The following is a 12,582-nucleotide window of genomic DNA, read 5'->3' on the forward strand; positions in this document are numbered from 1 at the left end:
GGGTGTCCTAGACGAAATTTTATTTTTGGCAAATTTCGGTTGAATACCTGGCGTTGAATACCTTTATTTTGAGGAAAACTTGGTAAGGTCAGGATACCGTATTATCACACAAATTCCTACAAGAATGAGAGCTAGGTACCCTAGCAACACAACGTGTGCTAACAACACTGTCGATTGTATAGATCAATTCAATTCAATATGAGAGCAATGTATTTGTAATAACTGTGACTCCGTCAGTACAGTGCACAAATTCCTCAGAACATTCAACCGAGAAATCAAGACTTGGCAGGGATTTTTGTAGTTGAGATTATCATGGATCGTAATACCTAAAAATTTAACACTCTCAGACTGAGCTACCGGACAATAATCTATATTCAAAATGAGACTAGAACATATTTTCTGAGAATGGTTAAAGATTGCAGTTAAGGCTGTGGAACACCTACAATAATATCAACTACAGATGGCTTAATCTGACGACAGAGATCGTTTTTGTCATTAAAAACACTGACATTTAAAAGTTCCTAGAGAATAATTTTTGTTGAACTTCTTTTCTTTTTAATCTCCATAGAAACGATAAACTAGGCACTTGAAAGCCAACTCACAAAAAAGGTTCGGAAATTATTGAACTTCTTTTGGTAAACAACGCTACAATGAGAATGATGAATTTTTGAATCTCCATACAGTAGCTTTTACCAGACATTTAAAAATTCCTAGAGAATAATTTTTATTGAACTTCTTTTCTTTTTAATCTCCATAAAAACGAGAAACTAGCCGCTCGAAAGCCAGCTCTCACAGAAGGCTCGAAAATTTTTGAACTTCTATTGGTAGACAACGCTCCAATGAGAATGGTGAATTTTTGAATCTCCATAGAACAGCTGTTACCAGACATTTGAAAATTTTTCTTGAACTTCTTTTATTTTTAAACTCCATACAAATGAGAACCTAGCCGCTTGAAAGCCAGCTCTCACAGAAGGCTCGAACATTCTTGAACTTCTTTTGGCAGACAACGCTGCAATGAGAGTGAATTTTTTGAATCTCCATAGAGTAGCTTTTACCAAACACTTAAGAATGCCTGGAGAGCAATTTTTGTTCAACTATTTCTATTAGAACCATTAAAATCTAAAAATGCAATAAGATATAGGATGTTCCATTTAAAAAACGAAATTTAATCTACGTTACGGGTATGTCTGGCGATACCGCATGGCCAAATTTTCACCGTAAATCGTTCTTCATAATGGTCTAATAGGGCACTCACCGCGAATAACTCTGTATATATATACTCCGAACAAAACTATACTCACGGGAGCCGTTGGTAACAATAAATCCGTATGTTCTTAAAAATCCGTCGAGGTTGCGGGGCCGGCACGGCCCTGTCCGCCTGCCCTTCGGCGTAGTTTGGCAGGCGCATCCGTATGGCAAAGGGCAGAGACGCTCAAAATACGATTGGTCGCTGTTCGGGCTCATCCCGCGTTGCGATTGGCGGCTCGTGCCCTTCGCTACGTCACGCATTGGTTCCGAGAGGAGATTCACCGGAAATAACGCTTACGCTCCGGTCGTCTCTTTCGGCCGGGCCTGGAAAACAAATTATGATCGGATCGTTTCGTTAAATACATATTTTATCTCTTAAGCGGAAACTATCTTCCAGCTTATCCGTCCTTAGATAAATTAGGGAGAGCGTAGATCAAAATGCTCTAATGACAGTGTATTATGATTTATTTCATTCCCGCAAATCATATGACACAATAGGATGGGGAAACTCTGTTAATGCTGTTCAAATATTCAGGATACTGAAAAGGGCTATGAGAATTCTTGCTGGGGCTAAGCACAATGAACACTGTATTCCATATTTTAAAAAAGATAAGATAATAAGTATCTATATTCTCCATAATCCTTTAGAAATTCACAAACATACTAATATATTTGAAAGCGTGTCTCATAGTTATCCAACAGGTGCAAAAAATCTTATGAGTTCCAAATCACAGACTTGTTATATCAGACAAAAATTCTTTAAACATTAACTTTATACAAGATGCTGCCAGATAGGCTTTTGTGTGCACTTCAATTTTATTTTTTTTAAACTACTGATCAGATAAAAAAAAATGCTGTTTGAAATACAAATACAAATTTAAATTGACCAAAATTCATTTCTGCTTTTTAGATTTAGCATAACCGTCCGAGTCAAATTAATTTTATTTATTACTAAAAACAAACAGGGCTATTGACAATTAGCAACTCAACTCTTATTTTTTAATAATGGCGCCCTCTTGCCCTAATAACATCGCTCACTCGATTAGGCGTAGATCTAATGATATTCGCTAATGTTAAGCCGCTCTTCCTCTACTGCAACAATAAGCTCTAGGATCCAGCTCGAATGCTCCATTTTAACACATCCCATAGATTTTCGATGGGATTGAGGTCGGGACTGTATGTTGGCCATTCCATAACTCGAGAACCGACTTCTGTAATGTGCGTGAGGTGTGCGGCCTAGCATTGTCATGCATAAAAATGTAGTCGATATATCGTACCACGTGATCTGGTAAAATATAATCTATGTATCTACCACCTGTTAAACCTCCTGCCCCTTGACCACAATTGCGCTTACGGATGAGAACAGGGTCGGTTCGTGCTTCCATAGAAATTGTACGCCATATCATGCAGAAACCAACTCCACGCTCCGCTCTTCATTGAAGCATTTTGCAAATCTCTCTCCTAGTCTTCGGTACACTTTTTTCGTCGGTCCTTGCCAAAAAGGCATATTCTGGTCTTATCTGAGAACGGAGCAGACCCCTCATTGGTCCAATTGCAGTTGTTTTTGGGGTCAGGTCGTTTTCCTGCCGTCTCCTTCACACTGTCCACTGACTAATAGCCATTCTTCGAACTTGCGGTGTAGTATGCATCGAACTAACACGATTAAACGCTATCCAACTGTTTGAAAACGAATAATGTGAAAGTTCCAGTTGCAAAGGGGAATAATTTAAATCTATGACAAGTTTGTTACTATAACTATAATTGAACAGAGGTGGGTTATACTTGATGAAAATCCATTTAACAAAATAAATAAGAACTAAAAGTTCAGATTTTCACAATTTCACAATTTTTTATTGCAAAGTAAAAGTTTTCCATGGTGATATAGATACGTGGCCGATGCCTTTGCTTCCTTTGTTGGAACGGACAGAAAATTGAATTCTTTTTTAAATTACATTAACTCATTACATAATCGAATAAAATTCACTATCGAGATTGCACAGGATAACTATTAACTTTTTAGACTTAACTATTACGAAAACGCAAAACAAAATATATTTTTTCATTTACCATAAACCTTCACACACGGACACAATCATACATACCAGCTCAAGTCACCCTTATACACACAAAATGGCTGCAATTCACTCTTTTTTACACAGACTGCTTAATACGCCACTCTCAACAGAAAATTACAACAAAGAACTGAATATCATTAAACAAATTGCTCTGAACAACAGCTACAATCCGTCCATTATCGATAAAATTATAAATAAAAACCAAATCCAGACAACAGTAAACTCCGAAACCTAATACAGAACACGAACAATTTAAAACAATTACATACATAGCAGAACCCAGCTTCGAAACATTTGTCACAATGTAGTTTGAAAATAGCTTTTAGAACTAACAACACAATAGGACAATTTTTAAAAAACAATAAAACGAAGTGTCCAAAATCTCAAAAGTCTGGTGTCTGCAGGTTGAAATGCCGATCTTGTTCCAAAATTTATATTGGAAAAACAGGTAGATCCTTTAAAAAAATTATTAACGATCATAAAAAGTGTTTAAAAACAATAGTCTAGATTCTAATTATGCTACACACTTAAACACAGAGAAACACATTTTTGTCGACAATTTTGATATTTTACATACAGTCACAAAAAGTAGAAAATGAAAATTATTGGAAGCCATGAAAATTAACAAAATGAGACATTCAAATATTTTGCTTAATGATTAATTAGATTTAAATACCTCTCCATTAATAAACTTCAATTCTCACAACATTAATTAAGGTTTTATTGACTTTTACTTTCAGTTACTTTTACAGTTTTAACAACATAACATCCTAAAAATAAGATAATTAAAAAAAAACATTACCTATTTTTAACAAAATGAGCTGTTAATAAATTAGTAACAACTTAAAAAAAAAGTAGAACGCAGCAACTAGATAAATTGTCGAGAAGGTCCTCCACCTTGAAGGATACACGCTTCAGCTCTTTTCCTCATATTCGATTCTTCAGATCTTCTACAGTGTTAACTGGGGTGCGACAAACTAGACTGCCCCCATGAGACAAACAACTATTTAAATCTGGGGACCTAGTTATTTAAATATTGTACCTCTAGCAATAGTGGCTATTCTAAAAATCGGCCATAATCATGGCGTTTTAGCCTTTCTAGCAGGAAAACGGGCATAATTAAGTAATATCCAACAATTCCAGCCCAAACCTTTACCGAAAACTGTTTTAATGTTTAAATTCTATATCATTTTTTTTAAGATAACAATGCTCGGATATTTGATTTGATATTTGATTGATTGAAAAAATTGAGAAATAGAATTTCTTTAGAAGTTATTTTTAGATAAATCAGCGGCGTACCATGAATATCTGTATTAAAAAAAAATGTGGTACACTAAATAATGCCTCCTGATACTTCATTAAAATATCTAAAGTGGAATTACAGATATTAAAAAAATATATTTTATTTTTGAAAACTTTACCACCCCGTATCTCAAAAGTTAAGACGATTAAGACGTATGTTCATATGAAGTTTTCTTTTTAGATTCAATCCAATAATCGTCCCCCACGCTGTGAGCATTTTCGTAATTTAACCTTTACATTCGAGTAATTATTTTGCATAATTTGCCACCAAACATTCTAAATGCGTAAATAAAAAATAAGACAATGCGAAGACCGTTTATCTTGTCTTCTTATATGAATCTTGAATTAGTAAGTATCATTATCAAAATAAAACGCAATATGAGGCTGCGTATCGCTTGTAGACCAATCTTCATATTCGTCCGGTAAAAATATCGACAGATGGGCGAGGAAATAAATTAATGGAGCGCAAAATAGTCGCAGGGACATGCACCGACGCCGACTACGGGGCGACAAATTACAGAGACTAGCTTTTGGTCTGCGCCAGGGGAAAAACTAAATTTCGACGATCGAGAATGAGAGAAAACAAAATTTCCATTAAGCGCGATATACTGTTTAAACGAGATTATCCCATGTTTTATAGTTTTGGATTTTTGACCGTAACTTAAAAACCCTTGAATGTGGGTTTATGTTAGAACGAAATATCCCGAACACCCTGTACAATATGTGAAGACGCTAAATGAAGACATGGCAGCTGTCTTAACGAATTATGTAACTAACTCTATACGTCTGCCAAATTTGAAGTCATATAGCTTTAAATGTAAGACACTTATCGTGTTTCATAGCGATGTACGAAAACCAGAGGAAAATTCCGAAAAGAAGATGGACGCGATGGCCCTATTCCCGCCATTTCTTCATATTTCGTGGGCTGTTTAAAAAGAGTCAAGTTTCAATATCCTAGCTCTAACCGTTCCGAAGTTATTTCCATTTTTATGGAGGGAACAGAGAACAGACTGCAGAGGACGGAGAACAGACAAAAAATAAAATAGTTTTCTTTCTGTCTGTACCAATGGCGACGCTGTACGACGCACCGTTTCCGAGATACAAGTTCCGTTGGCAAGAGAAATATTCGGTTTTATTTACTTTTAAAAAGTATCAGTTATCGATATGCGAATTTAGAATAACAAACGAAAAATGTTTATGTTGAAATAAGAGCGGACAATTGCTGTTTTCCGTTTTCGGGGACCCATTAAAAATTTGCAAAGGAATTCGTTTATTAGAAAAATTTAATTTTTCATGTAATCTGCATTTCAAATTTTAACCTCGCAAATTTGAAGATCAGATTTTTTTTAATGGAGTTTTAGGGGGGGTAACTTTCTTTAATACATGATTTTTTTCATCCAAGGTATTTTCTAATTGAATGTCAATGATTTTTTCAATCTGATGTACGGTTTTTGCTTAAAAAAATAAAAACCTCTTCTCTGCATGGTCATTACAATATCGTCAATATGACGGAACCTTTTGAAATTGGCGGGGCTGGGGTGTCGGGAAGTATTTAAAAAAAAAAAATCGCGTTTGCAAGGCCTAAGAAAAAATCATTTCTCGAAAACCGTCTACGAAACCAAAAAAAAAAAAAAAAATTGAACGAAAACGCAAAAGATTCGACTCCATAAATTTCTATGATTGATAATTTTTCAAGAATGTACAGTTTGCGGCGCAAATTCAAAAAAACTGAAAAATGGGTCCGATATAGTCCGCATATACAGTGTGTCCAAGATAAGGATGCACAGCATGGGGATCTCGGAAACTATAAGAGATACAGTGTCGGTTAAATTAGACAAAAGTTGCGCATTTTGATACCGAACAAGATCCCGTTTTACAAATTTGAAAATTCCAAGCCGTTCCGGAAATATCCGAGAAAAACCGAAATATTGCGATTTCGTTTTTATTATTTTTTAAAGCTATTTGAAAAGATATGAAAAAACGGAAAACACTTTTCCATTGGCACTTTTTAATCTCTCCAAATTGACGTTAACAAATTTTCATTACAGCGTTTCGATTCCATGGAACCACCATCAACTTTGATTTTTCTTATGGGACGGAAAAAAAGTACACACAGTATTAGGTTGTGCTTTTCATTGCGAATTCAACGATGTACGATACAATACGGTTACTTATGTTTTTATCCAGAAAAATGGCTTTTTAATACATTTCTAGTATTTTATTGTAGTAGGCCATGAGATCCGAACGATGAAAGGCAAAAGAAAATGGTTGACAAGTTCGAGTTAATGTGTTTATTTATTTACTAACTCTAACTGTTCATTTAACATAACAACTAAATCCAACAAGTTAATGAAAAACAAATTCTATAACAAATGTTCGAATAAATGACCTCCATTTTCTAGGCATAAGTACGCCCGTCTCACGGTAGACTCCAAAACACGACTTAACATTTCAGGAGTAATTTTATTAAACGCTGCTCGTACTGATTGACGTAATTGTTCCTCGTTGTCAAAACATTCTTTGAATACCTCATTTTTTATGTAGCCCCATAAGAAAAAGTCCAAGGGAGTTAAGTCCGGGGACCTTGGAGGCCAAGGTGTTTCACTGTAAGTCCCAATGTATTTTCCATCAAACCGTTCAGTTAAATATTGGCGAACTTCTCTGGAGTTATGGGCTGGGGCACCATCTTGTTGGAAGCAGCAGCCTTGCACAGCGCCTAGCGGTAAATCATCTAAGGCATCTTCTAAATCGTGCCTCAAGATGTCAAGGTACCGCTCGGAAGTTAAGGAATTATTATAGAAAATAGGGCCTATAATCTTGCTACCAAAAATCCCACACCAAATATTAAACCCAAAGCGAACTTGATGTCTGGATAGTCTATTAACACGTGGATTTTGTTGCGACCAATAGTGTGTATTGCGCCTGTTATAAATACCGTTATTGGTCACCATACTTTCATCAGACCAAATCACTTTATATGGAAAATTAAAACTCTCATCACACATCCTGGTATACCACTCACAAAAATGTCTACGTCGTTCGTCGCCACCCGGTTTTAATCCTTGACATATTCTGAATTTGTAAGGCTTAAATTCATTTTTCCTTAAAATAAACTGAGCTGTAGATTTAGCTACCCCATTCTGGTCTTCAATTTCTCTGGTAGAAGTTTGTGGATTTTCGATAACAGATTGTAGAACAATGTATTGGTTTTCTTCATTGGAAGGTTTTTGTCGGGATAATGCAGGCTTCTTAAATGATCCATATTCTTTCAGATTAAATAACAAACGCCGAAAAATACTCTTGTCAGGTTGTCTCCGCTCTGGGTATTTGTTAGAATACATACGCTCGGCTTCCACACAATTTCTTTGGCATCAGATGTAGCAAGACAGCATATCACATTTTTCTTCTTTGTAAAATTACCTCCCTCCATTGTAGAACAAAATAAATTAGAAAAAGACAACAACAATAAAAATACAAAAACAATAACTAAAGGAATAAACTTATGATCGACTGATAACAAAGACAAATAACATTAATGTGTCATTGAAATTGACTGGATGTCATTTTGTCATGGCCTACTCCATTTAAATGCTGAAATGTATTAAAAATCCATTTTTCTGGATAAAAACATAAGTAACCGTATTGTATCGTACATCGTTGAATTCGCAATGAAAAGCACAACCTAATACTGTGTGTACTTTTTTTCCGTCCCATAAGAAAAATCAAAGTTGATGGTGGTTCCATGGAATCGAAACGCTGTAATGAAAATTTGTTAACGTCAATTTGGAGAGATTAAAAAGTGCCAATGGAAAAGTGTTTTCCGTTTTTTCATATCTTTTCAAGTAGCTTTAAAAAATAATAAAAACGAAATCGCAATATTTCGGTTTTTCTCGGATATTTCCGAAACGGCTTGGAATTTTCAAATTTGTAAAACGGGATCTTGTTCGGTATCAAAATGCGCAACTTTTGTCTAATTTAACCGACACTGTATCTCTTATAGTTTCCGAGATCCCCATGCTGTGCATCCTTATCTTGGACACACTGTATAGTTAAAATTTTTGTATTTAAGGTTTTACCTACTATAAAGGACTGGAAAATTGACGTTTTCGTGGGTAAATTACTAGCCGTAAATGAAAAACCATAAAATATGGGATAATATGGTTTAAACAGTATCGTAAATTGTAATAGTTTCAGGTTTCGTTTATCGTACAGGGTGCGCAAGATAGAAAAACAAGGCTAGTTTTTCGAATACATGAAAAGCAGCTCCTTTGTCGATTACTTGTTTTGATTTATGACCGTTTGGAAAGAGTGCGCGTCAACAATGCATGCCCCAGGGTAGCATTACGCGTTATTCGCTTATAATAGAGTGACGACAGCACGTTAACCTGATGGGACTCCGATCGATGTACCGAAACCGCTGTTAACAGCATAATTTATAACCCTGACCCACCCCCGAGTTCGGGTTTTGACAAACTGTTACGTGCACTTATCAGTAACACATGCCGACATTTTGATCCATCGAGAATCGTAAAATAATTCTCCATTTCCATTTTCAATGTTGATTTTTTGTTTTTAAAGGTATCGATGTAAAAAAATAAACGAAACGCCACCAAATCGTAACTCTTACGGCTTTGGTTTCGAGATGTTCTTTGCTAGACGTAAGAAAAGTAAGGGAAAATCCAAATCGAAATTAACGAAAATATAAAGCAATATAAAAATATAAATGAAAAAAAAATTCGCTACAAAAGTTTTTTATTGCAAAATATAAAAATCTTACAGTGATGAAATGTTATTTGTGATTATAAAATTTGCCAAAAGAAGGTCGTGTGTTCTATCTGTAAATATGTGCTTAAAAACGAACCAGAAACAGAATGTTCTTTTTTTGGTTTTCGAGGCTGTGTTATTTCGAATTGTTGACGTGAATTTTTCTTGCGTGAAGGTTTTTTGCAACCTCAAATTGATTTATTAAGCTACCGAAAAAACATACAGAAGTTGAAATGGGCAAACGTTGGTCAAAACACGAATTAAAAAGTGCACTGGTACTGCTACACCAATGCAACAACAAAAAATTTGGCGGAGCCATTAGGGTTGTCCTGGGGCCGTGAGCCCAGAAGCCAGGTCCACTATGCTATAGATTTTAAAGTATGTTTGTATCACCATAAGCATATTTTTATGTGATTCTCATGTGGCTTTGAGAAATGTCTCACCCGATTTGTAAAGTAGGCTAGGGGTAGAGGCCCACAAATGTGTGTTACCCCAAGGCTCACTCGCAACTGGCTAGAACAAATTACACAGTGAATCCAGCTTATAATCAGTTGCATTCCCATCATTAGGTGTAAACCCTACCTATGTTGCTAAAAAAATTTAACTTATCTATAATTTGTCAGTTCTATGACAAAACTTAAGAAATGTTATTCTGTAAAGAGCGCTATTTGTCTTTTGGATTCTTCTTGCGTCGGTGGTTTATAAATCAAACTTGCTGAAGTGTAACCAACCATCAGTTTCAGCTAAGCTCTGAAGAAGCCAACAGGATGATTGGCCAAACGTCAGCCAGTTTTATTTATAAACAACCGATGCAGGACGAAACCACAAGGTTTTTATATAGTATTACAGTAGCCCCTGGAAGTTTCTTTGAAAAATTCTATACAGAGTGGTCGATGGGGTAAGTAAGTTTTAGATTCCAGATGGAAAAAAGTCAAAAATACTGCTTGTGCTTGTTTAAAAGATGAAGTTGTCATTCATAAAATTTCGATAAATTTGATTTGATAGACGTCAACTTTTAAATTAGCCGTAATACATAGAGGCCGATAATGACAATAACATATTCAAAAAGCTATCTACTAGCGGGTTAATAACAAATATTCTTTTCAATGCAACCTTTTGCTAATTCATATTCGGCTGATGCCTATTGTTGACAGTTGAAACAGCTATTTTGCGTTTTCTTTTTGGTAATCCATATAATTGGTATAATATTCTGATATATTTACATTTGCTTAAAATTGTGCTGACTAAAAAGAAAAATGAAAATTAGGTACGTTACAGACGGCAGTAGAAGAAATGATTGTTGTTATTTAAGTGTACTTATTACCGATGAAACGGCATTCTTATCCTAGAATATGGAGCGAAGAATTTAAATGCGAAAGACAGGTGTCGAAGGTTCTCGCGAATTTCGAAAATAAACACCGACCGACGGCGAAATCGGGTGGTTTTAAGACGAAATTATCGCCCTCGGATAACGTGTGGGCATATCCGAATCATTAAAAAGCGATATAGAAAGAGATTTGCATGCAAAAATATAACTTTTAAAGTTCCCGATTCCTTTAGAGTTCGACGCGAGGTAACCGGTTCCTGGACCCCTCGTGCGGCCGGGTGCGGCTAATTTATTAGTCACAGGGCGGTCGGTCAAAACAATTAGAATTTTTACGTCTTCATTAAGGTAATGCGATCATTTAGTTTTAACTTCTGGGGCGCGGCGAGGTACGGTCTATTTCGGAGCGATAAAACGTCATTTGGAATCGATTTCGTTGCAAAATTCTTTCTTTCCCTTTCTTTTTCTTTCGTTACCCTTGATTTTTATTATATATTATGCAAAAAATGCGTTATAGACGAACTTCGTGACGTCTCTCTACTCTGGTGTTCGGAAATAAAAGTGTTTCAGAAATACGTCACTAGAGGGCACTAGAGATTTTTTTTTATTTATATCGATATTGTAAAATAAAACAGATTGCCTTAAGCAGAATCACAAATTCTCAAAGAATGTTACTATTGTTGTAAGTCGATAAGTGTTATCGACTTTTTTATTTTTTAATATACAGAGAGTTGATACCGGATATCGCAATATACATTTATGTTACTGAAAAGCAAGTGGAAATGCAGGCCATCATTAACATTTTCGAAAATAAAGATTATTAATAATAATCCGGAATTAAACAGTATACAACGCTAATTATAATTAATTTTCAAAATGCCCATCATACATTTTAAAAAATGATTTCTAATGATTTCGCAACCGGTTTTTTTTGCAAGTCATTGATATCTGTTATAGGGATTTCGTACAGTAAAGACTTTAATTGCCTCCAAAAAAAGAAGTCCATCGGATTAAGGTCTGGTGAGCGAGGCGGCCAAGATAAAGGTCCGGCCCGACCTATCTATCGATGTTCAAATGCCTGATTTAAATATCTTCGTTCCGCCGATGTAAAATGGGGTGGAGCGCCATCTTGCATTAACCACATATTTTGTCTCCACTGCAAGGGTATGGTCCGGTCATATATATATATAGGAAAGTGACCAATTGCTTTTGAATCGGATTATCCAGGGGTGGTCATTAACATACAATGCAACAGATTATTACTTAAAGTTTCAGAATTTTAATTCAGGTAAAATTGTGGTCAGTAATAAAAAATAATTTTATACCTACCTGTGTTTAATATTCTTTGGTTTGATATACTGCTTAGTTTAAGTTTACTAGTAATCGTTCTTATTTCGTGTGTAATACAGCGTGTGTTAGTGTATCTCAGGAGAGGAGGAATATGTAGAAAAATTTTGGATTTACAAAGAACAACAAAGGCCAATTATTTACTTGGATGAAACCAGGTTCGACACTTATGATACCCTGGAAAACGGTTGGGTTGACTCAACTGGTAAGTGTAAAACAAACGCGCCTTCAAAAAGACGTAAAAGAATAACTATTTTGCAACCTGGCTCTAAAGATGGTTGGATTCCAAATGGACTTTCTCTGTCTGCGAAAAATATTAAAGATTCTTCTCTGGAAAAACAAACTAATTCCAAACATTCCTCCTAAAAGCGTCATTGTAATGGACGATGCAAGTTATCACAGTAGACAGTTGACTAAAACCCTTTCCTCATGTGATACAAAAGCAACAATCCAAAACTACATGTATAATAACCACATTTATGTTCACGTAGATTATACTAAAAAGCAATTCATTGAGGTTCT

General features: G+C 35.4%; 1 protein-coding gene across 1 annotated transcript in view; it reads right to left on the minus strand.

The window, feature by feature from the left end:
* The window catches only part of LOC132704961 (uncharacterized), a 43,995-nt gene that overhangs the window by 982 nt on the left and 30,431 nt on the right, over positions 1–12,582 (minus strand). The window contains exon 2 of the mRNA XM_060675355.1: positions 1,302–1,572. Within this exon, the coding sequence (XP_060531338.1) occupies positions 1,302–1,509 (208 nt within the window). The 5' untranslated portion in view covers positions 1,510–1,572. The remainder of the gene's footprint in view (positions 1–1,301; positions 1,573–12,582) is intronic.

The sequence above is a fragment of the Cylas formicarius genome, unplaced genomic scaffold (assembly GCF_029955315.1).
Source record: "Cylas formicarius isolate icCylForm1 unplaced genomic scaffold, icCylForm1.1 PGA_scaffold_10__41_contigs__length_53128322, whole genome shotgun sequence".
In the NCBI taxonomy this organism is placed as follows: Eukaryota; Metazoa; Arthropoda; class Insecta; order Coleoptera; family Brentidae; genus Cylas; species Cylas formicarius.